This window comes from Eumetopias jubatus, unplaced genomic scaffold (genome assembly GCF_037043125.1).
Source record: "Eumetopias jubatus isolate StellerSeaLion01/CBP00866 unplaced genomic scaffold, mEumJub1_p1.0 scaffold_16, whole genome shotgun sequence".
NCBI lineage: Eukaryota > Metazoa > Chordata > Mammalia > Carnivora > Otariidae > Eumetopias > Eumetopias jubatus.
In genome coordinates, this window is record NW_028274822.1 from 24803233 (window position 1) to 24830398 (window position 27166).

At 43.4% G+C, this 27166-nt stretch overlaps 1 protein-coding gene, 1 long non-coding RNA gene and 2 other non-coding genes across 6 annotated transcripts in view; 1 reads left to right on the top strand and 3 right to left on the bottom strand.

Annotated features, from left to right (window-relative positions):
- MYO5B (myosin VB) overlaps positions 1-11002 on the top strand; it is a 356309-nt gene extending 345307 nt beyond the window's left edge. For both annotated transcript variants that reach the window (XM_028098354.2, XM_088019706.1), the window contains 4 exons: positions 1343-1628; positions 2253-2427; positions 4438-4518; positions 10661-11002. In XM_028098354.2, the coding sequence (XP_027954155.2) occupies positions 1343-1628; positions 2253-2427; positions 4438-4518; positions 10661-10813 (695 nt within the window). In that variant the 3' untranslated portion in view covers positions 10814-11002. The remainder of the gene's footprint in view (positions 1-1342; positions 1629-2252; positions 2428-4437; positions 4519-10660) is intronic.
- Positions 567-16723, bottom strand: LOC114205065 (uncharacterized). 2 transcript variants are annotated; one of them, XR_003608309.2, is made up of 3 exons: positions 16646-16723; positions 16204-16365; positions 567-1821 (listed from the first exon to the last, which is right to left on the bottom strand). It is a non-coding gene; the product is annotated as an uncharacterized LOC114205065 (long non-coding RNA). The 2 variants fall into 2 exon arrangements; XR_015767027.1 differs by having other exon boundaries at positions 16620-16708.
- A 9944-nt stretch (positions 16724-26667) lies between these two features.
- Positions 26668-26746, bottom strand: LOC114205139 (small Cajal body-specific RNA 18). Its single transcript, XR_003608335.1, has one exon.
- A 78-nt stretch (positions 26747-26824) lies between these two features.
- On the bottom strand, positions 26825-26966 carry LOC114205140 (small Cajal body-specific RNA 17). The gene has a single exon (XR_003608336.1).
- Between the last annotated feature and the right edge of the window lie 200 nt (positions 26967-27166).

The window sequence follows — 27166 nt, forward strand, 5'->3', positions numbered from 1 at the left end:
GCACTTAGCATGAAATCAGAATTGAAACATAAGAGCTGTTGTTTTTTAAGTTAAAAATGACACATACATACATTACTCGGGATGCTCCATGAAGACTGGGGAGGAAATTATCCCCTGCACCTATGTTGTAAAGCTTCCCCCTGGGGTTCTCACAACACAAATAAGTTACAGGTGAATTCCAAGTTGGACAGAGTCCTCCATGCCGTGCAGAAATTTATCATCTAGGATAGGTTCATTCCATATTCTTATTCCTGAGAAGTTTCTTATGAGGCAGGCATAAGGAGCACTGGGGATACTTCATGACTCCAAATAATGTGATGGCAAATAGCATCAGTTCTGGAGCTGGACACACCTGGGTTCAAATCCTGGCCCTGCCGACTCCTGAGGTGTGACCTTGGGCAAGTAATTTAACTTCCATATGCCTTAGTTTCCTCACCAGGAAATGGGTTGTTGGGAAATGGAAAGAAAAACTGAGCATAGGGCGCCTGGGTGGCTCAGTTGGTTAAGCGACTGCCTTCGGCTCAGGTCATGATCCTGGAGTCCCTGGATCGAGTCCCGCATGGGGCTCCCCGCTCAGCGGGGAGTCTGCTTCTCCCTCTGACCCTCTTCCTTCTCGTGCTCTGTATCTCTCATTTTCTCTCTCTCAAATAAATAAATAAAATCTTTAAAAAAAAAAAAAAAGAAAAACTGAGCATAAAGCCCCTGGCACATAGTTAAACACTGTGTAATAAGTATAATAAGACCAGCTAACCTAAAATTTATATGGTCAGTGTCTCATGGAAAAGAGCTGTTTGAACATCAGTAGGATGATGTCAGGGTCCAGGACCAAGTCAGTGGGTGGGCCGGGACTATACCCAAGTTGCTCAATTCTCAAACTTTGGACCTAGCACAGAAACCGGTACAGAATTGAGTTGGTACACGCCCATTATCTTTGTCCCATCGCTAATGAATCTAAGTACAGATTTGGCCCAAGGTTTGTTTTTTTTTTAAAGATTTTATTTATTCATAAGAGACAGAGAGACAGAGGGAGAAGCAGGCTCCCCGCTGAGCAGGGAGCCCGATGGCGGGACTCGATCCCAGGACGCTGGGATCATGACCTGAGCCGAAGGCAGACGCTTAACGCTGAGCCACCCAGGTGCCCAGGTCCAAGATTTCTATATGGAAACCTTATTCCAGATGGACCCCAACACAGTAGAAATCCGATGCTCAATGCTGTGAGTTTCTGAGCACGTCAACAGATGGTGCCATCACCAGAACCCAAAGCACTAAATGATCTGAGTGGTCCAAAAACAGATCTTCCCTGGGGCACATGCCAGCTTCTCCCATCATGCTTTTCTTTCAGTCTCCGCCATGTTGGAAAATGAGAGCATTCAGGGTCTATCTGGTGTGAAGCCAACGGGCTACCGGAAGCGCTCCTCCAGCATGGTAGATGGGGACAACTCCTATTGCCTGGAAGCTGTCATCCGCCAGATGAATTCCTTCCACACGGTCATGCGCGACCAGGGCCTGGACCCTGAGATCATCCTGCAGGTGTTCAAGCAGCTCTTCTACATGATCAATGCGGTGACTCTCAACAACCTGCTCCTGCGGAAGGACGTCTGCTCTTGGAGCACGGGCATGCAGCTCAGGTAGGAGAGGGGGTGCCCGGCCCCGAGCCGCGTGGTTGGAGGGGCCTGCACTCCCCAGCTGGATTCGGAGCCTAAGACCTTTGTCTCTGACAGTGAAATCCAGACCTCACTGATGGTCCTTGTCACAGTTAGTGTGAGACACAATTCCATCGCCTTTTCGTTTGTTGGTGGAATTCTACACCGAGACAGTGACCTGGTAAACAAATTAGTTCAGAGCTTGAAAGACATTTCCTTACTCTAAAGATTGTAAAGACTGTGTGGGTAGGTCGGAGGGAAACATCGATGAGTTTAGAGACTCACGAAGGCTCACGTAGAAATGTTTGTGAATGTTAAGTATCAGTTGCTTCAATTCAATAGATTGAATGCCTCATTTCCCATCATCTTACCCAGACACTTCACGTACCTCATCTTTGCTTGATTTTAAACACCTGTTCATTCATGTATTCAGCAAAACGTTACTGAGCGCCAGGTGCTTTTCAAGCTTTTGCTCCACGTGAGCTCATGAGGGTGAAGAGAATGATCGCACTGTTTGCAGCTGCACGGCACCGTGAACGCACCAGGTGTGCTCATCCCACTGCGTTAGGAGCCCTGGCCTAACACAGCTCACTTTGACCTGTATCTAAGGTACAACATAAGCCAACTTGAAGAGTGGCTTCGGGGAAGGAACCTTCACCAGAGCGGAGCCGTCCAGACCATGGAACCCCTGATCCAAGCAGCCCAGCTCCTGCAGTTAAAGAAGAAAACCCCAGAGGATGCGGAGGCCATCTGCTCCCTGTGCACCTCACTCAGCACGCAGCAGGTATGGCCCCGGCACCCAGCAGGCCCGCCTTCCCACCCAAGTCCCTTTCCGCCGGCGGCTTATCTGTGTGTGGGGTGCACGCACAGCCTTCCTAGCCCTCTAATGACACAACAGAAGCTGTCGCGGACAGAATGTTCCTGGGTGAACCGAAGACTGCCTTGGTCTGTGGAACAAGATGCCACCATTCCCCCAGTAACTCTCTGGGCCCTCTTGCTCACAGAGAAAGATAAGGTAGTAAACCCACAAAACATTAAGCTGGGGTAAAAATGTATTTTTTGTTTTGTTTTGTTTGTTTTTAGAGAGAGCGCACACGCACGCGAGTATTTCCCCTCCTTTGGGGGGGAAAGGGCAGAGGCAGGGGGGCGGGGGTGGAGAGAATCTGAGGCAGGCTCCATGCCCAGGGCCAAGCCCATGTGGGGCTCGATCTCACAACCCTCAGATCATGACCTGAGCCGAAACCAAGAGTCGGACATTTAACTGACTAAGCCACCCAGGCACACCTGGTTGGTTTGTTTTTTAAGGTAAAAACATTTTTTAAACACAATTCTGGAATGTCTCTAACTAGAAATTTTAAATTTTGTTCAGAAATGGGCAACATCATGCCTTTGGCATTAACAACTATACTTTCATTATGGCCATGTTTTCACTTAGAATCGATTGACACTTTTTTAAACAGGCATTAAGAACCTAGAGGCATTAGAATGTGCCTTTCCTCCCTGCCCTCCCCCAGCCAAATTGTATTTATACTAGGACTCAGTTGCAGAGATGTTACCAGTCTATCAAAAGATAAATCCTGTCCACACCCAGGAAGACTTGCCCTCCATCATGAGTGTGCCTATTTAGAAATGGGCCAACACAAAGTGGCCTCACAAAATGAGACCGGTACAAGGAAGTCAGACTTTTTTTTTGTTTTTATTTATTTGACAACACAAGCAGGGGGAGGGGTAGAGGAAGAGGGAGAAGCAGACTCCCTGCAGAACAGGGAGCCCGATGCGATGAGGGGCTCCATCCCAGGACCCTGGGATCATGACCTGAGCCACCCAGGTGCCCCAAAATCAGACTTTCTAAGCTAAACCATGCACCTTCTTCTCCCTGTCCAGCACCTAAAGAACAAAATCCGAACTCAGTATTGTAAATATACCTTTCCTTACCTCCCCCACTAACTACTAAAAGATGAAATGCCAAACTCTTGAGAGAATTGGTTCTTTCTATAAATGTACTGGAAGTTTTCAAACTTTATTCCCCTTTTACATATATTTTGCTTTCCGAAGTTTACTTCTAGAATTCAACTGGCGTTTCTTGGCATTTGGGCAGGCTACTTCCACCAAACAATTGGTAGGCAGACAGGAGATTATCCTCTGTTCAATTAGGAAAAACCGTTCCTTTTATAAGTGATTTGGGGTGGGAGGAGGTAGGGAAGTATGGTCAAAAAACACTTTTAGGGGCGCCTGGGTAGCTCAGTTGGTTAAGCATCTGCCTTCAGCTCGGGTCATGAGCCCAGAGTCCTGGGATCGAGCCCTGCATCGGGCTCCTTGCTTGGCGGGGAGCCTGCTTCTCCCTCTCCCTCTGCCGGCTACTCTGCCTACTTGTGCTCTCTCTCTGTCGAATAAATAAAAAATCTTTAAAAAAACAAACAAAAAACACTTATTATCTAAGGTAAGATCTCCAGTACTCTGTAAGAAACCTTTAAATTACTAGTAGATAAGAGGCTGAGGATTTCAGGATTTCAGTTTCCTAGAATCATTATCTTTTAAGCCAGGAGCCGATGGGGTGGGTAGGGATGTAGGAGACCCGAGTGCAGTTAAGAGGGCTCTAGCAGACGCAGCCTCTGGTCTGTAGTTTACTAATTTTAGGCTCCTCTCCTCGATTTCACTCCAGCTCCAAGTTATGGGTCCTGTGTAAACAAGAGTATATATATACCCTTGCGCCAATGTCTTATATTCTTTGAAATCCAAAAGTTGTCTTATGTTCCTTTAGGTCTGTGCTAAGATTTTGTTTTTATTCCAACAGATTGTCAAAATTTTAAACCTTTATACTCCCCTGAATGAATTTGAAGAACGGGTAACTGTGGCCTTTATACGAACAATCCAGGTGAGTTTTAAAATATTAATCAATTTTATAAAGTCCTGGTCCAAAACTAATATTAATTTTATAAAGCCCTCATCTAAAACTAATAAAGGAAATCGAAGTTTAGAGTTTAACTTCTCTGTATTAACAAATCACTGGTTATATTCTAAGCCAAAAGACCTTACGTTCTAAGGCTTTCCCTTTAGGTAAATACTAACTATATCACCCATAAATAATTTATCTATATACACAAAAGCCTGAACTTTTATAATCTCTGCTCAGATTTTAAATGTAGTTAAGTATTATTTGCCACTAACGTCACTGAATTATAGCACCAAGGGGAATTAACAAAGTAAGCAGAATATCAACCGCACCCATGAACTAAGCTAAGAAATATTATTTTAAGAAAACAATTTGAGGGGTGCCTGGGTGTCTCAGTCTTTAAGCATCTGCCTTTGGCTTGGGTCATGGTCCCAGGGTCCTGGGATAGAGCCCCGCGTCAGGCTCCCTGCCCAGCGGGAAGCCTGCTTCTCCCTCTCCCCCTCCCCCTGCTTGTGTTCCCTCTCTCGCTGTGTCTCTGTCAAATAAATAAATAAAATCTTAAAAAAAAAAAAAAAAAAAATTTGAGCTCTTCAATCTTGTCTCTGAGACTCATAATATTTGCCCTTAGGAATATGCTTGAAAGAAAACATATTAGGGAAATGATTATTTAAATCTGTCTTGAGATTATGGGATTTTTTTTTTAAAAGCTGAGGCCTAGGTGATTTGGGCTGAATGCCTAAAAAAAAATTTTTTTTTTTTTTTTTTTAGTAAAGTGATAGGAGTTTATTAAGTGAAGATAACAGAAAAAGCTCTCAAGAGTGAGAGGGGTCCCAACAGGGTTGCCAACAAGGGCCTTTAGGGCTGGTCTTTTATAGAAAGCTAACCAGGGAACTTAAATCCTTTTAACATCTCTATTGATACCACCTTCAACGGCTTACTTCCTTTTTAGGGTCTGGTTATTCTTTGTTGGTCACAGGTGATTATCATAAAGACACCCACCCCACACGCCTAGGGCAGGGTGGTCTGATTTGTCCCCTTATCTCTGGTTTCCCCACACCTGCACATTTTGGGGATTTCTGTGAGCCTGATCACATAGCCCCCTATCCGTCTCGCCCTACCCAGCCCCACCTGTCCCTTACTCATTCCTCCCCCTGGAATGGTAACCCGAACTGCTATTAGGGAATGGAACAATGACCGTTCTGGCCGCTTCCTGCGGAAATGGTGTGGCGGGCTGTGTGGCAGTTAGAACCTATCCAGGGGTCGGTCCAGGGGCTTGCGGTATGGCTCCAGAGGGTCATGATGGCCAGCAAACGGTACATGCATCAGCACATGTAAAAGGATAAACATAAAACAAGTTAGGCTCAAAATTATCCCATCTCTTAGATAAGATCCCCCAATTACCGATTTTGCCAAATAGATAGTGGATATCTTGGTCTTATTTAATTGATGACAAATGTCCGCTATTAATTGGGACACCTCGCAAGAGTTAACTGTAATGTTAACACATGTGAGGAAATTTTTCACACCCCAAATGATGTAGCGATAGTAGAATGCCTAAGTTTTATGTGTGACCGTAGCTGACAGAATCCGCACAATGAATCACATCAAGATGAGTCAGAAAGACCGTGACCATTTCTCCCATTACTATAAGTGGAGAACATCTTGAGGAGATACGACACTTTCTCAAACGTCTAAGCCTCTTTAGCCAGTGAAGTGTGATCCCAACATATGAAACCAGGACAAAAAGAAATGGATGAAAGTGATCAGAGGAGTCAGGAAAAAGGGGAGTTAAAATGAGGGTTTATCCAAAAGATACTCAAGAACCTTGAGAACACATGGGGTATGAGAAGCTCTTCCCTGTAATGTATGATTGGGATTTTTCTTCAGAGTGCCTTACACCACTGCCCGGTAGAGATCCAGAGATTGAGAAAATCAGCTATGTCAAAGAATAAATGAAATTTTCAGCATCATGTCTAAGTAGAAACCAGAGGCTGAAGGTCAAGGGAAGGATGCCAGGTCAGGTGGAATCCTGTTCTTCTAAAAGCAGTGGAGGAAATGAAGTGACATGCAGAGCATAGCAAAAGCAGGCAGGGATTGACCAACACAGATACCTCAAAAAGGTGGGGTGCTGATTGAAAAGATCCAGTCAGGACGCAGCCACAGTCGGCTCCTGAAAGTGGAGGAAGACTTGGGATGACAAGAGAAGCCACTGGGCGCTCTGACTTCCCACGGATTTTTGTGGAGCACCGATAATTTACACTAACCAAAGTACAAGTTTAGAAAGTCTTATCTGGTTTTAAATATCTAAGACACACACACACATCAGAGGGAGAATTGGAACTGCTTATATGTTGACAATGGCACTGTTTAGAAGAGGAGTCAAAGGTCAAAGAATTTTTGCCACATCAGACGTTGGCTTTGAATTAAGGGCAGAGGAAAAAAAGTAGCAGAGGTTGGTCAGATAGCCTCCGAAGATCCACAGAGTCAGATTCTGAGTCATCTTCAGCTGCCAACTTCAGGCTGGCGACGCTATCGAAAAATTTTGGTTTTGTTTTTTGCCAGCTGTATCTTTATGTTCTGTTTCTCCCTAGACAGAGGAAACGCAGAGAAAAGGGTAGAATGATCCGTGCCATCTTCTGGTACTTGAACACATCTTATGTGGGATAAATGCTCTTTGCCCGTTAAAGCAAAGCATTTGCTTGGGTGATATGGGCAGAACATGCTGACCTCTAAAAATGTAAATTTGAGGGGATTATTAAACTCACCGAAGGATTCACAGGGTAATTCCTATGAAATGGCTATCTCGTGGACTTTAAGTAGGTATACGCCCCTTTTGCGGCTGAATTATAAATAATATAGGTAGTAGTTAACTTTTCTCCATTTTTATACCCTCCATCCTTTACAATTTCTTCAAACCCTTTAAAGAGTAGAGCCTACTGATCTACCTAAGGTCAAGAAAGAAAAGGACATTAATTAAGTGCTGTGAAACAATTTTAAGAGACTTTTGCCCTCTCACGTTTTATGCACACCTTCATAGGCTGTGTGACCAGGTGTGTAATAATAAATAAAGTCAAGCTGAGAGCGAGCTGACGGTTGAACTTCAGTGATCCTAGAGAGACCGTTCTGCTACGGTCGCATCAGAGCCACCATTTGGTATCTTAAATTAGTAACAGTGGTTGCTCATTTGTCTTTAAAATGCCCTTGCTTCTGCTAAACTGTTCACATCATTTCAAGCTATTTTTTCAAACTGTTAAAATTACTTTAAAATTTTGGCCCAGGGCCTGTGGGTGGCTCAGTCGATTGGGCATCGGATTTCTGATTTCAGCTCATGTCATGGTCTCAGGGTCATGAGATTGAGTCCCACATAGGGCTCCGTGCTCAGCACTGAGTTGGCCTGAGATTCTCTCTCTCCCTCTCCTGCCCCTCCCACACTCCCTCCCTCTCAATAAATAAATAAAAATTTGGCCTGCCTTTCATGTGATGCCAAACACATGGGAGGTTTTTAAACTGACAACTGAAAATTTAACGTGTTTTCCATTCAGTATTCAGGTTCACCTTTATGCATCCCACACACTGTAGAATCAACTCACAGTCCTATGCTCACACTGATTTTGTTCTAAAAACCTGTTTCCCAGCACTTTTCAAATGCTCCTGATTTATTTACTGACCTCAGCCCTACTTGAAGGCTTTTAGAAATACGGAGGTGCTATGAGTGATAGTTACCTGTAACATGCAGATACTAGATGAGTTCAACAGATAAGATCTCTTGGTCTTGGCTAAAACAGGAAAATGATGAAACTTCTAGAAAGTTACCACCTATCAAAATGTTGAAGCAATGGTGGTGAGTTTTCCTAATGAGGAAAAAAATTTTGATAGCTTAAGCTAGTAGATGATGACCCGTGCTGTTACAAGCTCGGGATGTATTGATTTTCCTCTTGGCAGCACTCATTGTTAACTAGCTTCCTTTGTGTAACTGGTGTCCTTTGTGTAAGGACGGCTCCACCTGGGTTCGTGGTTCAGAGGTTGATGGGACATGAAGGGGCAGAAGGAACAAAGGAGCATACCCTAAAGATAACAGCAGCCAACCCGGGACTCACCAAGTGTCAGAGACCATTCTCTGCTTTACATGACATTAACTCTTTATCATTCATCACTTCTGCTGGGGAGCTACTTCTTTTCTGTATGCCTTTTCTGTGTTTTGTGTTCCTCATTACTGCCTCTGTGCATTTAGGTTTGTAGTGTTCCATTGTGATTCCCTACTTTCCTTTTCTGTATATTTTTTAGTTCTTAGTGGTCACCCTTCTGATCACAACTAACATCTTAAATTTGTAACCACATAGTTTAATCCCAACTGAGTTTCAATAGTACACAAGTTCTGAGGCTACATACCTCCATCCCTCTGCCTTTATACTGTTACTGTCACATCTGTTTACATGATCCCATCAACAGAAATGCATAATTGTTTTCTGCATCTGTATGAATTGTGTAGGAAGAAGGAGTTATAAGCCAAAAGTACAATGCTGGCCTTCCCATTTACCTATGTCTTTAGTTCTTATGGCTCCAAGTTACTGTCCAACGTCCTTCTATGTCAGCCTGAAGGACACTCTTTTGTTTCCTCTGCTTTTGTTGACCTGGAAGGGACTTAATTTCTCCTTCATTTTTGAAGGATAGTTTTGCTGGATATAGAGGTTTTGGTTAAGAGTTTCTTTCAGGACTTTAAATAGGCTACCCCACTGCCTTCTGGCCTCCATGGTTTCTGATGAGAAATCTGTTCATAATCTTGATGAAACCTTGTATGTGAGGAGTCCTTTCTTGCTGTTTTTTCAAGAGTTCCTCTTTGTTGTTGGGCTTTGATAATTTGACTATAATGTGTCTCAGTGTGAATGTTTTTGATCCTGTTTGAGTCTTTTTATTCTGCTTGGAGTTTGTTGAGAGTCTTGGGGGGGGGGGGCATGGGTGTAGATCTTTCATCAGATTTGCGACGTTTTCAGCCATTACTGCTTCAAATATTTTGCCGCCCCTTTCTCTTTTCTCCTTCTGGGACTACTATAAGGTACATGTTGGTAAGCTTTATGGTGTCCCATAGGTCCCTCAGGTTCTGTTCACTTTTTTTTTTTTTTTTCTATCTGTTCCTCAAACTGGATAATTTCAATTGCCTTATCTTCAGGCTCACTGATCATTTCTTCTGCCTGCTCAAGTCTGCTGTTGAACCCCTTTAGTGACTGAAAAGTTTCATTTCAGGTATTATACTTTTCCTAAAATGTCTGGCTCCAATAGAGGATATGTGTCCTTTTAAATCTTCCAGTTGATGCCACTGGAGGAAGCCACTATATCCCAAGAGAAGCCAAAATCACGGCAGGCATCTGTGACAGTCCCTCAGGGAACACCAGACCAACAAGTGCATGAACCCAGATTTCCAGAGGACAAGGTCCCACTGCCTGCCCTACTGCACTGGCAAAGCTTTTCCCGGAGTGTGGGCCTCTGTCCCTGCAGCTGCACGGGGGCTGGAGACTGGGATTAGTGGCAGGTTCACATGTACTGCTCCCTTAGCAGAGATAAGCAGCCTCCCCCTTCATCAGGCACTCTCCTGCTTATCGTAAGAGTCTAGTCAGGTTCCAGAGTTCCAAGGTATTTGAGAGCAATTGCTTTTTCCAGCTCAACGGCTGCTTCAGTGGAGGGACTGAGCCCCCGTGCTTCCCACTCTACCATTTTGTGTGATGTCCCTCTCCCCCTTCCAGTTTACAGATGAGAAAACTGAGGCATAGATAGGTTCAGGAATTTGCCCAGGGTGGTGCCAGATCAGAGCCCGTGGTCTTAACCCCTTCACCACAGTACCTCTCCACACGATTTGCACCTGAAATGTATTTTTCTACTCTCCCTTCGCTGGAGACTTTTTTTTAAAGACTGCCAGAATTCAGGGAGAGCTTAAGGTCCTCAGTGCTCCAACAAGGCAAAACCAGGGCTCCCTCTCCCTGCCGAAGGCCACAGGGACAGGGAGGCCACGTTCTCCTGAAGCCCAGCCTGTCTTAAATGTTTCCGTGATACACGCTGATTCCCTTTTGTGAGTTCCCCTAAACGGGCTGTTTTTAGGTGGTCTTTCACGTGGTCTTCCTCTTCCCCACAGGCACAGCTGCAAGAGCGGAATGACCCTCAGCAGCTGCTGTTGGACTCCAAGCACATGTTTCCCGTCTTGTTTCCATTCAACCCGTCCTCGCTGACCATGGACTCAATCCACATCCCAGCCTATCTCAATCTGGAGTTCCTCAACGAGGTCTGACAAGGCGCAGTCCCCCGCTGTGGCTCCATTTGCAGGGACAGCAAGAAGGAAGCCTCTACCGTACAGTGAACTGAGGGGCCCGTTAAATCTGTAAAAGACTGAGATCCTGTGCAGAGTGCTGAACTGTACGGAATAAGACACATCTGGCATTATTTTTTTGTACGTACTGCTCAGAATAAAAACACTTGAAATATGGAAGTTTTTTTTTTAAGTATATGATTTCAGTCTAAACAAATACACATTATAATCATCTACCGCCACCCAGCAGCCCCCACGGCCACATAAAAGGTGCCCATCTTTAAAATGGAAACTGCCCAGTCTTGGTCTTTGCATATAACCGGAGGATGTCCAAAGTAAAATAATATTAAAAATATGTTAAGTAAGTTGCCTTCAGAGGACTTTTAACAAATAATGGGACTAATAACCATGATGCTGTCGCAGAGTGGGTGACATTTCCCCAGGTCAACGAACCACCGGTGCAAATGAGTTTGTGGGGAGATGGTCTAAGAACAAAAGTACAGGGCTTGGGCCTTCTGAGAAGCTTTTCAAAAATATTTTGAATGCCTGGTGATGCAGAGAGACAGTGGTGTAACTAACCTCCAAACATTCTGAGGACTGGTTTCTAAAGCAAAATCAGAAGACTCTGGCCCTCATATGCTAAACCCTTTCTGCACAGTCTTCGGTTTGTGGAAAAAAATGCTGTGGTCCCAAACGTAAAGTGCGAGCAACATGGAAAGACAGTCTTTGTTTCCAGTGCTAGTCCACGTGCTTCCTGAGTCCACAAAACCTTCACGAAAATCTATGTAATCTAAATAGTAGAAAAGAATACCAACTTTTATTTTATTTACAGATGAAAAACCGAACAAGTCAGTATGAAAGCCTGTAATCCCTTAATGCCATAAAACTTCCGATAAAAGCATCACATAATGTGGGCGCCTGGGTGGCTCAGTCGGTTGGGCGGCTGCCTTCGGCTCAGGTCATGATCCTGGAGTCGCGGGATCGAGTCCCGCATCGGGCTCCCTGCTCGGCGGGGAGTCTGCTTCTCCCTCTGACCTTCTTCCCTCTCGTGCTCTCTCTCTCCCATTCTCTCTCAATAAATAAATGAAAATCTTAAAAAAAAAAAATCACATAATGCACTGTATTTCCACGTAACCAAAACAGTAAAACAAACTTGTCTTGAGAATCAGATTATTTGAAAAACTTTCCAAAAATTCAGTTCAGGGATTATTATCATCCAAAAGTTTTTTTGGGTTTGTGTGTATGTATAGGTGTGTGTTATTTTTAAAGAGTGAGAACAGCTTAGGTCAATGCTCCCTTTTCAGGTTATTTGCAACATTTTTTATTTTTTTTAAAATCTTATTCATTTGAGAGAGAGAGAGCACAAGCAGGGAGAACAGTAGAAGGAGAGGGAGCCCAATGTGGTACTCGATCCCAGGACCCTGGGATCATGATCTGAGCTGAAGGCAGACGTTTAGCCAACTGAGCCACTCAGGTGCCCCTATTTTCAACATCTTTTTTAATTTACCACATAAACATGGTAAATATCTCTGCTTTGAAAAAAGGATTAAAACAGTATTCAGTAGAATATGACAGCAGATTTTATGTTCTCTGCTTTTATAAGTTTTTTCTTGCCTCTTCAACAGTAGGCATTCAATTAGAAAACCCTGCATATTCTCTACACCCACTTTTTAGTGATTTTTTCCATATTTCTAGTAGATAGCAGTATGTTGTTCCCATGACCAGAATAAATGGTGTTTGTAAATCTGAGAAGAGGCTCTGTTACATCAAGAAGATAAGATTTCTCCATGAATGGCAGGTAGAACATCCCCCTACACACGCGTACACACATGCACATCACACAACATCTGTTACTGAGCCAATCAACTCAAAAAGCTCCAGGAAACACATTACACTCCAAGCGCCAAATGGTCCTGTGTCCTTTTAGCTCCACTTGCAGCCCATTTTTGTGGCTGCTGGGGCAGAACAAGGCCCAGCACCTGGGCGAAGACTCTGGAGCATCCTGTCCAAATCTATGACCTCAGCATGACATCTCCACAGTAAACATGGCTGGCCCCTCTTGGGTATCTGCAGAACGGTGCCCGTCCCCCCTTCGCCTGGTACAGTTATGTCACCTGAAACCCACACCCTGACTTCATTTGGAAGGCCAGTCTAAACCTACGGGGTCTGTGGCTACCTCTTTTTAAAGTTGTTCAGTATAATTTGCTTGTTGTCGCACTTTAGTTAAAACAGTCTCGCATGTAAGGACTGACCTTAACCTTCGAGATAACCCCAAATGGCCTTGCTTAGAGTGCGTTAAAGAATTTGAAAAGCGATGATTCCATAAATGCAGTGGCTTGTTATCCTTACATTCTGTCTTATACCCTCTTCTCCCTCTCTGTGGGTCACCCCACTGCTGTCACTGTTAATATTAGGTGCCAAGGACTCATTGAATAAAAACTTGGCAATTAGAATAAATGGGGGAGGGTAGGGGGGTTATGAATTGTCCACTACCTAGCCCAAGAAATGGCAGACTTAGTTCTTTTCCAGAAGAGAGAGGCATTTCACTGGAGCTGTACTTAATTTATACATGCTTTAAAAACAAATAGTCTTTTATAGAGTACTAACAACAAAGAAATACAGCAACTGGTTTATGTTTCAGTTGGCCCTGTTTAACTGAACACTTGGAGACTGGAAGAAGCATCTTCAGAGAAAACTTGAATCACTTAATAGCATTTGTATTCTTTGCCTTTTTAAAGTTAAACATTTTCCAACTTGAAATCAATGACTTCATGTAAATTCAGCATCAAGGTTTGAACTCCGTACTAGATACCTGTCTCTCTTTTTTATTTAAAATTTAGTTGACGCCCCTCTCACCATGTGCCTTGGGCAGTTACTAAGATAACTGACTTCTCAATTATTTCTTGGAAATACGAGCTGCTGTGGGAAGAATTTTAATGTTCGACATCATGGTGGAGTTTTGTTTTGTCTCTTGAAACATTAGAAGCATTTTAAAGATTAAGAATCAAATATAAACAGTCTGTGTTTTCAGCATCACAGGGGACCTCTCTGTTTATCGGTAGTAATGTGTGCGATATACATATTAGTAACTTGCCAGAGTGGACAAGCATATTCCCTCCATGCCTTCTCCCTGGATCATGTAGCTGCTGTTAGCTTTGTGGCACCTGGACAGCAGGTGAGACCCAAAGGTAAATAGATTGTTTCTCCCTTTTCCATGGAGCATGTCCAAAGCCGTTTCTTCCCTTGATTTTCCCATACTTGAAATTTTCAGGCTTTTGTAAAAACAAGACAAAAGACAAAACTAGGAACTTGGAACACTTAGGAAAAATTAACCCTGCTACCGTCAATTCACCACTCTTTACAGCCTTAATGCATTAGGCTTATAGAAAATAAATTAGAATTCATTTCTTTTGCCTAGAATATATGTAATTGTTGTCATACGTTTGACCTTCTAGGGGGCAAGCGTATCCTGAATTGAAGCTCTTTTCTCCTGCCTACGGGACTGAATGGTCATTACAGTGTGACAGCATGGGGCTGGACTCTTGTCTTTTTCCTCCTAGAATATTCCTCTGCAGTCAGTTTCTCTAATTTCCTGCATGAGTCAAATAGCCAAAATTCAGTTTTTTTGCACATACTGGTGCCATAATTAGAGAATTAGGGGACATAGAAAAATTAGAGGTTAATGGCAATGACAAATACAGGACTTTTTTTCTCATTAAATCGGTACTATAGATTGGTTTTCCTAAAGAAATTTCTAATTCTAATAAAGGCGATCAATCAAAAATGATTTTAAGCTACTTTCTAAAATGATATTGTATCAGAAATAACCCAGATTTGGATATAACATTTTGCCAACAACTATTGTTTAGATGAAAGTTTGCTTCTCCGAAGAGGGTTCACATCATATTCCAGGGTGAATCTAACATTGTAAGAAGAAATACTACTGGTAAAAATATTTTTTCACTTTGAACAAATCTGTAAACTATACCTTTGTTTATAGAAAAAATGCTTGTATTAGTTACTATAATATTCAGCTGTGGATAAAAATTTGGAAATAAATACTTTTGAATGAAGTAGTGTGCCAAATCTAAGTGAAATTTAAAACTCTGCAGCTATACATTGGCTGGAAAGTTTATTTTTAATGCCTGCTTGAGAACTTCATTCTAGGACCTACATTCAAACATGTATCATGATCATTTAAACCAGGGGTGGGCAAACTTCCGCTTGCAAGTTGGGGGTGGGGGGAAAACTTTCCCTGTAAAATAACAAGACTTACTGAGCAATTACTTCAAAGCTGCAGAATTCAAACACAGTAGTTTGGTATAGGAAAAGATGAGTAGATCAGTGGCCTGGGACACAGAGCCCAGAGACCGACTCAATCGGAGGTGTAACCTTGCATATGGCATAAGAAAAAAAAAAGGAAAACATTTACAAGATCTGTATGGAGGAGTTTAGGAGTTTATAACATAAGTGAAACATTGACAACCTGGAGAAATTATATCACGTTTACAGATAAGAAGACTCAAATACCACAAAACTGTTGTCGGTTGTCTCCAAGCTGATCTACATAAAGAATAAAAAAATCTCCACAGTTTTTTTCGGGGGGGGTGGAATTGACAAGCTAATTCTAAAATTGATATGGAAGTGCAAAGACCCAAGGATAAGGAAGACCTTCCTTAAAGGGAAAACTTTCCTAACAAGTATCAAGGCTTACTCTAAAGATGGGAGATGTGTGGAAATGGCCCAGACCAGTTGGCCAATGCAACACAATAGAAAGCCCAGAAACAACATATATACAGAAACATGGGTAGGCTGTTTCTTACCTGCAGGAGCACACACCAAAATCACCTGGAAATCTTTAAAACCTAGGTCACCAGCCCCACCTGTAGGTATAGGATAAAGCTTCTCCAGGGATGGTGCCCTTAAACATCCATCACGAGGAACCACAGTGAAATACTTCATGGCACAGAAATACCAGTCAGTGAGAAGGTACCTCTAAAACCCAACTTCCATGGGACGCCTGGATGGCTCAGTCAGTTGGGCATCTGCCTTCGGCTCAGGTCATGATCTTGGGGTCCTGGGATGGAGCCCCACATTGGGCTCCCTGCTCAGCGGGAAGTCTGCTTCTCCCTCTGCCCCTACCCCCTGCTCATGTGCACGCGGGCTCTCTCTCTCTCTCTCCAAAACCTTAAAAAAATAATAAAACCCAACCTCCAACCTAAGTAGGCTGGGCAGCCGATAGAAGAATAACCTCACTCTTCAGGAAAGCCTTCACCTCATACCCAGAGAGGTCTAGGCTTACAGTCAAGGCGTCAACAGAAAAACTGTCTGCGAAGAGTCAAACTTCATACAAGACACACTTAACTACTTACAGCTGAGAAAGCAAAGAAGCCCAACATCCGGGACCGGATCTGGCACTTAGGGCGAGGCCGGGTGGTGTGAGAAGCTGGACTGGCCCTCCCAGCCAGGCCAGGGTGTCCTCCCCTGGTGCCCAATCCCACAAAATACCAACATCAGGCAAGGTTGCTCTGTGCCTGTGATGACATGAGAAAACACAAGAGGACTTGATAGTTTTGTCTAAGGACAGAGACAAGACCACCTGCAAACCACTCAATCCCAACCCTGCCCTCTCCCAGCTAATAGCAGTGAATGCAACCTCACCAGCAGCCGGGCTAATCTAGCTCGGATCTGCCTCCTCCTAGACAGGATTTCCAAAGACTTGCCCCTACTTCCAGACAGCACCCAACCCAGAGTGAAGCCCTGCTTTTCTGGACCCTCCCCAAGTCACCTAAGCAGCTCCTAGCATCCTCTCACCGAGCTGCCTCTGCGTTCCCCAAGCTGTGCCCCCGGGAGTAGCCTCCCTGTTGCGGCCTGTATTAAAAGCCCAAACAGAGTAAACAGAAAATGAGGAAGTTCAGGAAATCGGTGTCTGTTTTGGTCTACATTTCATCTCTGTTGTGCTTGTTTCGTAACTTGAACTTTCTGAAGAGTAGGTATTTGTTGTAAGGGCAAAACCACACCCAAGCTAATAATTGCCTTTTTAATTATCAAAGACTGAAGTTATCCCCAAAGCAAATTAACAGTGAGCACATCCGTAATTTTCCAAACTACTCAAGATTCAGTAAACTCGCTTGTCTCATTCATTCAAATTCATATACTCACTTTTAAAAATTGTCCTAGCTTCTACTGACTTCACCAGCTTTCCTGTTTCCAGTACTGAAACTTCTAAAGCCACTGCTGCTTAAGCTACCATCAATTTTGAGTGCTATAGAAAGTTTAAGCATAGGAAAATTATCCAGAAAAAGTGGGAGATAAGGCTGAGCCTTGATATTTCTGAAATCCTAATGAAATCATAATACTAGAACTTACAGATTTACAATAGAGTCGCTGCCTTCAGTTTTATGCTAATTCTACTTTTTTCCCAAAAAATAAGTACAGAAAGAAATAATACATTTTAAAAGAAGTACCAAAAGCAGGGCACCTGGGTGGCTCAGTTGGTTAAGCGTCTACCTCAGCTCAGGTCCTCATCCCAGGGTCCTGGGATGGAGCCCCACATTCAGGCTCCCTGCTCAGTCGGCTTCTCTCTCGGCCGACCCCCAACCCCTCCCCCGCTTCTGCAAGCGGGGAGAGGCTTGTGTGCTCTCTCTCTCTTAAATAAATAAATAAAATCTTAAAAAAAAAATACTGTAAGTCAAATGTCCAAAAGTAATGACTTCACATCTTATGAGGTTTCACATCTAAGAAAAAAAAATTATAAAATAACTGCTATACATAGGGTGTAGTGCGATATATAATGGTTATATGGTTAAACATGAAAAGGACTACATATTTTAGAAAATAATTTGCTTCAGATAATTTTGAGGCTTACTTGAAATATACTTTTTCTCTCATTCTTATATTGAGAAAGTTAAAAACCTACAGAAACGTTATACAAGTAGAACAATAAACAACCATATACTCCTCATTTAGATTCTCTAATGGTAATATTTTGCCATATTTGCTTTCTCTCTTTCTCCACCAGGGTATTTATATGCATTTTTTTTTCTGAGTCATTTGAAAATGCAGACATCATGACTCTTCACCATGCTCATACCTAAGAATAAAGGACCATCGCCCACATTACTATTAACATAATCAGGAAAAGTTACATCAATACAACTATCTCATATAACTGATATTAAAGTTCCCCCAAATGTCCCAATTCTATTCTTTAGAGTTGCTGGTTTTTCTTTTGTTTTGTTTTGTTTTGTGGTTGTTGTTAATCCAGGTTTCAGTGAAAGATCCTACATTAAATGTAATTGTCATTGTCCAGCTCCTTTTATCTGATACCATTCCCAGGCTTTTTTTGTTTCTCACAACATCAACACTTTTGAAGAGTTTAGGTCAGTGGTTTTCCAGAACATTTCTTAATTTGGATTTGTCTGAAAATTTCCTTAGGATGAGATTCAAGTCAGACATTTTTTTAGGTGCAGTTGTGTCCCCAATGCCTTGAGGGGGTGCATGGCATCAGTTTGTCCCATTATTGGTGATGTGAAGCTTGGTCATTTGGTTAGGGTGGTAATAGTCCCAAGATTTCTCTATTGTAAAGGTACGTTTTCCTCTTCGTGATAATCTGAGACTACGTAAAATGTCTTTACATATATTTACATGTTTTTATATGTGTAAACAGTTTACCAAATGGTTTTAGGATCCACCCACTTTGGTGACATTTCTAATTAGAGACAACTTAGTAAATTTGGAGGGACTACCTGCCAGTGATTTGCAGGGTATCGGGTGGGAGATTGTGATACTTACTAATGGTATCTTAATAAATATGTGAAAGGCAAATTGAATAGAACCTTCCTTCTCCTATTAAAGGACACTATATCCCTAACCACTACTTGTACAGACCAAGAATTTTCTCTGCATGTGAACTATTGAAAGTTTTAATGAGCCTTCCGGAGCAAGATGGCGGAGGAGTAGGAGACCTGGATTTCGTCTGGTCTCAGGAATTCAGCTGAATAGGGATCAAACCATTCTGAACACCTACGAACTCAACGGGAGATCGAAGAAGAGAGTAGCAACAACTCTCTGAACAGAGAAGCGACCACTTACTGGAAGGTAGGACGTGCGGAGAAGTGAATCCGAGGCGATATTCGGGAGGATAGATGGTGGGGGAGGGGGCCTCCGTCGGCCGCTTCTGGCAAGTGCTAGAGCCGCGGAGCACAAAATCGGAACTTTTAGAAGTCGGCTCCGCTGAGGGACGTCGCTCCAGTGGCTAAGCGGGGGTGGAACCCTCACGGGACAGTGGGGTCTCAGGACCCTCGGGGTCACAGAAAGACCGGGGGTGCGTGAGTGCAGCAGAGCTCCCAGGGATCGGAGCGGGGAAGCCGGCTACAGAGACGGAGCCAAGGCGCGGGCTCTCAGCTCGGGGTTGCCATGAACTGTGATCCGCGGCACAGTCGGGCCACTGCTCCTGCAGCAGGGACCCCACAAGCGGCAGAGCCGGGGAGACTCCCCTCCCTCCCCCGGGAGGAGCGGCGCGGGAGCGCACCGCAGGGATCTGCTGGGTTTGGAGACTCCACACGGGGTCGGGTGCCAGAGATAGAAACACTCGGTCACAGGCCGGGTGAGCACGGAGTGCGGCCGGAGACCGGGGACACGGGAGTGACTGACTGCTTTTCTCTGGGGGCGCACTGAGGAGCGGGGCCCCGAGTTCTCGGCTCCTCTGGGGTGGAGATTGGGAGGCCACCATTTTCACTCTTGTCCTCCAAAGCTGTACCGAGAGCTTGCAGGGAACAAAAGCTCCTGAGAGCAAACCGGAGCAGCTTGCTTAGCCAGGACCGACAAGGGCGGGGCAATTCCGCCTCCGGCAAAGACATTTGGGAACCACGGCAACAGGCCCCTCCCCCCCCCAAGATCAGCAGGAACAGCCAGCAACCCAAGACCAAGTTTACCCATCAAGGAGAACGGGAGAACTCCAGCGCTAGGGGAATACTGCACATGGAATTCATGGCTTTTTTTTACCATGATTGATTAGTCTTTCAAAGGTAATTTTTTTTACAGTTAACCGTTTCTTTTTTTTTGAATTTTTTTCCCTTTTTTAACCAACATCTTATCAATCCCTTTTTAAAAAAATATTTTTATTTTTCATTTTTAGAGTCTTCTATTCCTTCATAGTAGTTACCCTTATTTTTGGCATATATATATAAGTTGTTCTCTCTTTAAAATTTTGAGATACAGTTTCTTCTAACATATCAAAATATACCCTAAATCACTAGCATATGGCTTTGTTCTAGTCTCCTGCCTGATCACATTCTCTCCCCCTTTTTTCTTTTTTTTTACATCTTCTTCCTTTTTTTTTCAAACAACTTATCAATTCCTTTTATAAAATCTTTTATACTTTTCATCTTTACAGTCATATTCCATCCCTTCATTCTATCAATCCTTATTTTGTACATATATGTCTGTCTTTCTTTAAAATTTTAGGAGGTACTTTCTTCTAGCAGACCAAAATACACCCAAAATCTAGTGTGTGGCACTGATCTATACACCAGCCTGATCATATTTGATCAGATTCTGTTTTTGTTTTGTTTTGTTTTGTTCTGCTTTTGTTTATTTTTATCTTTTTCTTTTTTCTTTTTCTCTTTCTTTTTCCTTTCTTTCCCTTTCTTTTCCCCTGGTTTCAGGTCTTTTCTGATTTGTTTAGGGTGTATTTTCTGGGGACGTTGTTAACCTGTTAGCATTTTGTTCTCTCATTCATCTGTTCTCCTCTGGACAAAATGACAAGACGAAAAAAATCACCTCAACAAAAAGACCAAGACGTAGTACCGTCTGCCAGGGACCCACTCAATACGGACATTAGTACGATGTTGGACCTAGAGTTCAGAATCATGATTTCAAAGCTACTAGCTGGGCTTGAAAAAAGCATGGAAGTTATTAGAGAAACCCTTTCTGGAGAAATAAAAGAACTAAAATCTAACCAAGTCGAAATCAAAAAGGCTATTGATGAGGTGCAGGCAAAAATGGCGGCACTAACTGCTAGGATAAATGAGGCAGAAGAGAGAATCAGCGATATAGAAGACCAAATGATGGAAAATAAAGAGGCTGAGAAAAAGAGAGATAAACAACCACTGGATCACGAGGGCAGAATTCGAGAGAGAAGCGATACGATAAAACGAAACATTAGAATAATTGGGATCCCAGAAGAAGAAGAGAGAGAGGGGCAGAAGGTATATTGGAGCAAATTATAGCAGAGAGCTTCCCTAATGTGGGGAAGGAAACAGGCATCAAAATCCAGGAGGCACAGAGAACACCCTCTCAAAATCAATAAAAATAGGTCAACACCCCGACATCGAATAGTAAAACTTACGAGTCTCAGAGACAAAGAGAAAATCCTGAAAGCAGCTCGGGAGAAGAGATATGTAACCTACAATGGTAGAAACATTAGATTGGCCACAGACCTATCCACAGAGACCTGGCAGGCCACAAAGGACTGGCATGATATCTTCAGAGCACTAAACGAGAAAAATAGGCAGCCAAGAATACTATATCCAGCTAGGCTGTCACTGAAAATTGAAGGAGAGATAAAAAGCTTCCAGGACAAACAAAAACTAAAGGAATTTGCAAACACGAAACCGGCCCTCCAAGAAATATTGAAAGGGGTCCTCTAAGCAAAGAGAGAGCCTAAAAGCGGCACAGACCAGAAAGGAACACAGACAATATACAGTAACGGTCACCTTACGGGCAATACCATGGCACGAAATTCGTATCTTTCAATAGTTACCCTGAATGTAAATGGGCTAAATGCCCCAATCAAAAGACACAGGCTATCGGATTGGATTAAAAAACAAGACCCATCGATATGCTGTCTGCAAGAGGCTCATTTTAGACCCAAAGACACCTCCAGATTGAAAGTGAGGGGGTGGAAAATCATTTACCATGCTAATGGACACCAAAAGAAAGGTGGGGTGGCAATCCTTATATCAGACAAATTAGATTTTAAACCAAAGACTGTAATAAGAGATGAGGAAGGACACTATATCCTACTTAAAGGGTCTCTCCAATGAGAAGATCTAACAATTGTAAATATCTATGCCCCTAACATGGGAGCAGCCAATTATATAAGGTAATTAATAACAAAAGCGAAGAAACACATTGACAACAATACAATCATTACAATCATAGTGGGGGACTTTAACACCCCCCTGACTGAAATGGACAGATCATCTAAGCAAAAGATCAACAAGGAAATCAAGACTTTAAATGACACACTGGACCAAATGGACTTCACAGACATATTCAGAACATTCCATCCCAAAGCAACGGAATACACATTCCTCTCTAGTGCCCATGGAACAGTCTCCAGAATAGATGACATCCTAGGTCACAAATCAGGTCTCAACCGGTACCAAAAGACTGGGATTATTCCCTGCCTATTTTCAGACCACAATGCTTTGAAACTAGAACTCGATCACAAGAGGAAAGTCGGAAAGAACTCAAATACATGGAGGCTAAAGAGCATCCTACTAAAGAATGAATGGGTCAACCAGGAAATTAAAGAAGAATTAAAAAAATTCATGGAAACCAATGAAAATGAAAACACAACTGTTCAAAATCTTTGGGATGCAGCAAAGGCAGTCCTGAGAGGAAAGTATATAGCAATACAAGCCTATCTCAAGAAACAAGAAGGGTCTCAAATACACAACCTAACCCGACACCTAAAGGAGCTGGAGAAAGAACAGCAAATAAAGCCTAAACCCAGCAGGAGAAGAGAAATAATAAAGATCAGAGCAGAAATCAATGAAGTAGAAACCAAAAGAAGCACTAGAACAGATCAACGAAACTAGGAGCTGGTTCTTTGAAAGAATTAACAAGATTGATAAACCCCTGGCCAGACTTATCAAAAAGAAAAGAGAAATGACCCAAATCAACAAAATCACGAATGAAAGAGGAGCGATCACAACCAACACCAAAGACATACAAACAATTCTAAGAACATATTATGAGCAACTCTATGCCAGCAAATTAGATAACCTGGAAGAAATGGATGCATTCCTAGAGATGTATCAGCTACCAAAATTGAACCAGGAAGAAATAGAAAACTTGAACAGACCTATAACCACTAATGAAATTGAAGCAGTCATCAAAAATCTCCCAACAAACAAAAGCCCAGGGCCAGATGGCTTCCCAGGGGAATTCTACCAAACAGTTAAAGAAGAATTAATACCTATTCTCCTGAAACTGTTCCAAAAAACAGAAATGGAAGGAAAACTTCCAAACTCATTTTATGAGGCCACCATTACCTCGATCCCAAAACCAGACAAAGACCCCATCAAAAAGGAGAATTACAGACCAATATCCTTGATGAACATGGATGCAAAAATTCTCACCAAAATACTAGCCAATAGGATCCAACAGTCCATTAAAAGGGTTATTCACCACGACCAAGTGGGATTTATCCCTGGGCTGCAAGGTTGGTTCAACGTCCACAAATCAATCAACGTGATACAATACATTAACAAAAGAAAGAACAAGAATCATATGAGCCTCTCGATAGATGCAGAAAAAGCATTTGACAGAGTACAGCATCCTTTCTTGATCAAAACTCTTCAGAATATAGGAATAGAGTGTACATACCTCAATATCATAAAAGCCATCTATGAAAAACCCACAGCGAATATCATTCTCAATGGGGAAAAACTGAGAGCTTTCCCCCTAGGGTCGGGAACACGGCAGGGATGTCCACTGTCACCACTGCTATTCAACATAGTGTTAGAAGTCCTAGCCACAGCAATCAGACAACAAAAAGAAATCAAAGGCATCCAAATCGGCAAAGAGGAAGCCAAACTCTCACTCTTTGCGGATGATATGATACTTTTATGTGGAAAACCCTAAAGACTCCACCCCGAAACTGCTAGAACTCGTACAAGAATTCAGGAAAGTGGCAGGATATAAAATCAATGCACAGAAATCAGCGGCATTCCTATTCACCAACAACAAGACAGAAGAGAGAGAAATTAAGGAGTCGATCCCATTTACAATGGCACCCAAAACCATAAGATACCTAGGAATAAATCTAACCAAAGAGGCAAGGGATCTGTACTCAGAAAACTATAAAATACTCATGAAAGAAATTGAGGAAGACACAAAGAAATGGAAAAAACGTTCCATGCTTGGGGATTGGAAGAACAAACATTGTGAAGATGTCAATGCTACCTAGAGCAATCTACACATTCAATGCAATCCCCATCAAAATACCATCCACTTTCTCCAAAGAAATGGAACAAATAATCCTAAAATTTGTATGGAACCAGAAGAGACCCCGAATAGCCAGAGGAATGTTGAAAAAAAAAAGCAAAGCTGGCGGCATCACAATCCCGGACCTCCAGCTCTATTACAAAGCTGTCATCATCAAGATGACACTATGGTACTGGCACGAAAACAGACACATAGATCAATGGAACGGAATAGAGAGCCCAGAAATGGACCCTCAACTCTATGGTCAACTCATCTTTGACAAAGCAGGAAAGAATGTCCAATGGAAAAAAGACAGTGTCTTCAACAAATGGTGTTGGGAAAATTGGACAGCCACATGCAGAAGAATGAAACTGGACCATTTCCTTCCACCACACACAAAAATAGACTCCAAATGGTTGAAAGACCTCAATGTGAGACAGGAGTCCATCAAAATCCTAAAGGAGAACACGGGCAGCAACCTCTTCGACCTCAGCCGCAGCAACTTCTTTGTAGAAACATCGCCAAAGGCAAGGGAAGCAAGGGCCAAAGTGAACTATTGGGATTTCATCAAGATAAAAAGCTTTTGCACAGCCAAAGAAACAGTCCACAAAACCAAAAGAAAACCGACAGAATGGGAGAAAATATTTGCAAATGACATAGCAGAGAAAGGGCTAGTATCCAAAATCTATCAAGAACTTACCAAACTCAACACCCAAAGAACAAATGATCCAGTCAAGAAATGGGCAGAAGACATCAACAGACATTTTTCCAAAGAAGACATCCAAATGGCCAACAGACACATGAAAAAGTGCTCAACATCGCTCGGCCTCAGGGAACTCCAAATCAAAACCTCAAAGAGATACCACCTCACACCGGTCAGAATGGCTAAAATGAACAAGTCAGGAAACGACAGATGTTGGCGGGGATGCGGAGAACGGGGAACCCTCCTACACTGTTGGTGGGAATGCAAGCTGGTGCAACCCCTCTGGAAAACAGTATGGAGGTTGCTCAAACAGTTGAAAATAGAGCTACCATACGATCCAGCAATTGCACTACTGGGGATTTACCCCAAAGATACAAATGTAGGGATCCGAAGGGGTACGTGCACCCCGAGATTTATAGCAGCAATGTCCACAATAGCCAAACTGTGGAAAGAGCCAAGATGTCCATCGACAGATGAATGGCTAAAAAGAAGTGGTATATATACAGAATGGAATATTATGCAGCCATCAAAAGGAATGAGATCTTGTCATTTGCAACGGTGTGGATGGAACTGGAGAGTGTTATGCTGAGTGAAATAAGTCAATCAGAGAAAGACATGTATCCTATGACCTCACTGAAATGAGGAATTCTTAATCTCAGGAAACAAACTGAGGGTTGCTGGAGTGGTGGGGGGTGGGAGGGATGCGGTGGCTGGGTGATAGACATTGGGGAGGGTATGTGGTATGGTGAGCGCTGTGAATTGTGCAAGACTGTTGAATCACAGATCTGTACCTCTGAAACAAATGATGCAATATATGTTAAGAAAAAAAAAAGAAGATAGCAGGAGAGGAAGAATGAAGGGGGGGAAATAAGAGGGGGAGACGAACCATGAGAGACGATGGACTCTGAAAAACAAACTGAGGTTCTAGAGAGGAGGGGGGTGGGGGGATGGGTTAGCATGGTGATGGGTATTAAAGAGGGCACGTTCTGTGTGGAGCACTGGGTGTTATGCACAAACAAGGAATCATGGAACACTACATCAAAAACTAATGATGTGATGTATGGTGACTAACAACAATAAAAAATTTAAAGGAAAAAAGTTTTAATGAAAAAGCCCATAACTTTTATTTATTTTTTTACTTTTTGGCATGTTTGGAGGGTGGCATATCTTTTTTTTTTAGACTTGAACTGTAAGATTTTATTACTATTTTATTTTTTTTAGTTTCAGAGTTTAGTGATTCATCAGTTGCATATTTCACCCAGTGCTCATTACATCAAGTGCCGTCCTTAATGCCCATCACCCAATTACCCCATCCCCCACCCACCTCCCCTCCAGCAACCATTTCTTTCCCTAGACATAAGAGTCTGAAAAACCCTGTAACTTTTAAAGATCTCTTTATTTCCTCCACCTCTGTATCTCACTTTTAGGCATAATTCACTTTACATTCTCTCCTCTGGTTTTTATTTTCTTCATTACAAAACACACAGTGGACGGGCTTAAGGCATCTCCTAGGGCTCTGGGACCATGTCTCCCTCCCCTCCCCCCCCATGGGGGTGGAGACTACTATATTAAGGTCTACATTAGAAAAACAAGGTGGTTTGATGTTAGAAGGACAGATGTGATATAGTAAACACAGCAAAATGTTAACAATTGCAGAATACAGGTGGTGGATGTCTGTGTGTTCACTGCATAGACGTTTCCACTTCTCTGTATGTTCAAATGTTTTCAGAGTAAGAAGGATGGACTTAGTGAGTATAGTAACACCTTGCAAGAAGGCTACAGGGGCCTGAAAGCAGGAGTCTAGGGCAGGCACACCCTGAGGGTTCACAGAACACCTCGAGGCAATCCACGGCAGCTTCCCCGGCACGGGAAGCCGACCCGCCCGAGCCCTGGCGCTGTGGCTCTCCTGCTCGCCCGGTCTCAGTTCTCTGCACACACTCCATCACCTGGTTCCTAGAACTCAGATTGCGCAGTGGTCACGTCATCATCGACCAGGGCTCACAGTTACAGCGGCAGAGGCCTCCCTAACGCTCCCTCATCTCCAGCCTAGCCCGCGGCCCCTCATCTCCCCGCCCCGGTCCCCAGCCACACCTCGCCTGAAACGTTTTCATAATCCTCTCAGGCTCCGGGCCAGCGGCGCCGCCAGCAACGAGGCCCGATCATATAAGGAAAATTCTGCGAGCTCATCTGCGGGCTACACTGGGGACTCGGGGACTCCCTGCCCTCCGGCACTCGCTACGCTCCCTCGGACGCCAATCGCCCCCGCCCCCGCCCCCACCCGGCGTCCGGTCTCCGGCTCCCCATCTCCCCGCGTCTCTCAGGCCCAGCGGCCTGGGCCTCAGCCCCTCCGCGCAGCCGCACCCCGCCGCCAGCGACAGAGGCTCAGCCAATCCCCTCGCGCCGTCCTCCGCGCC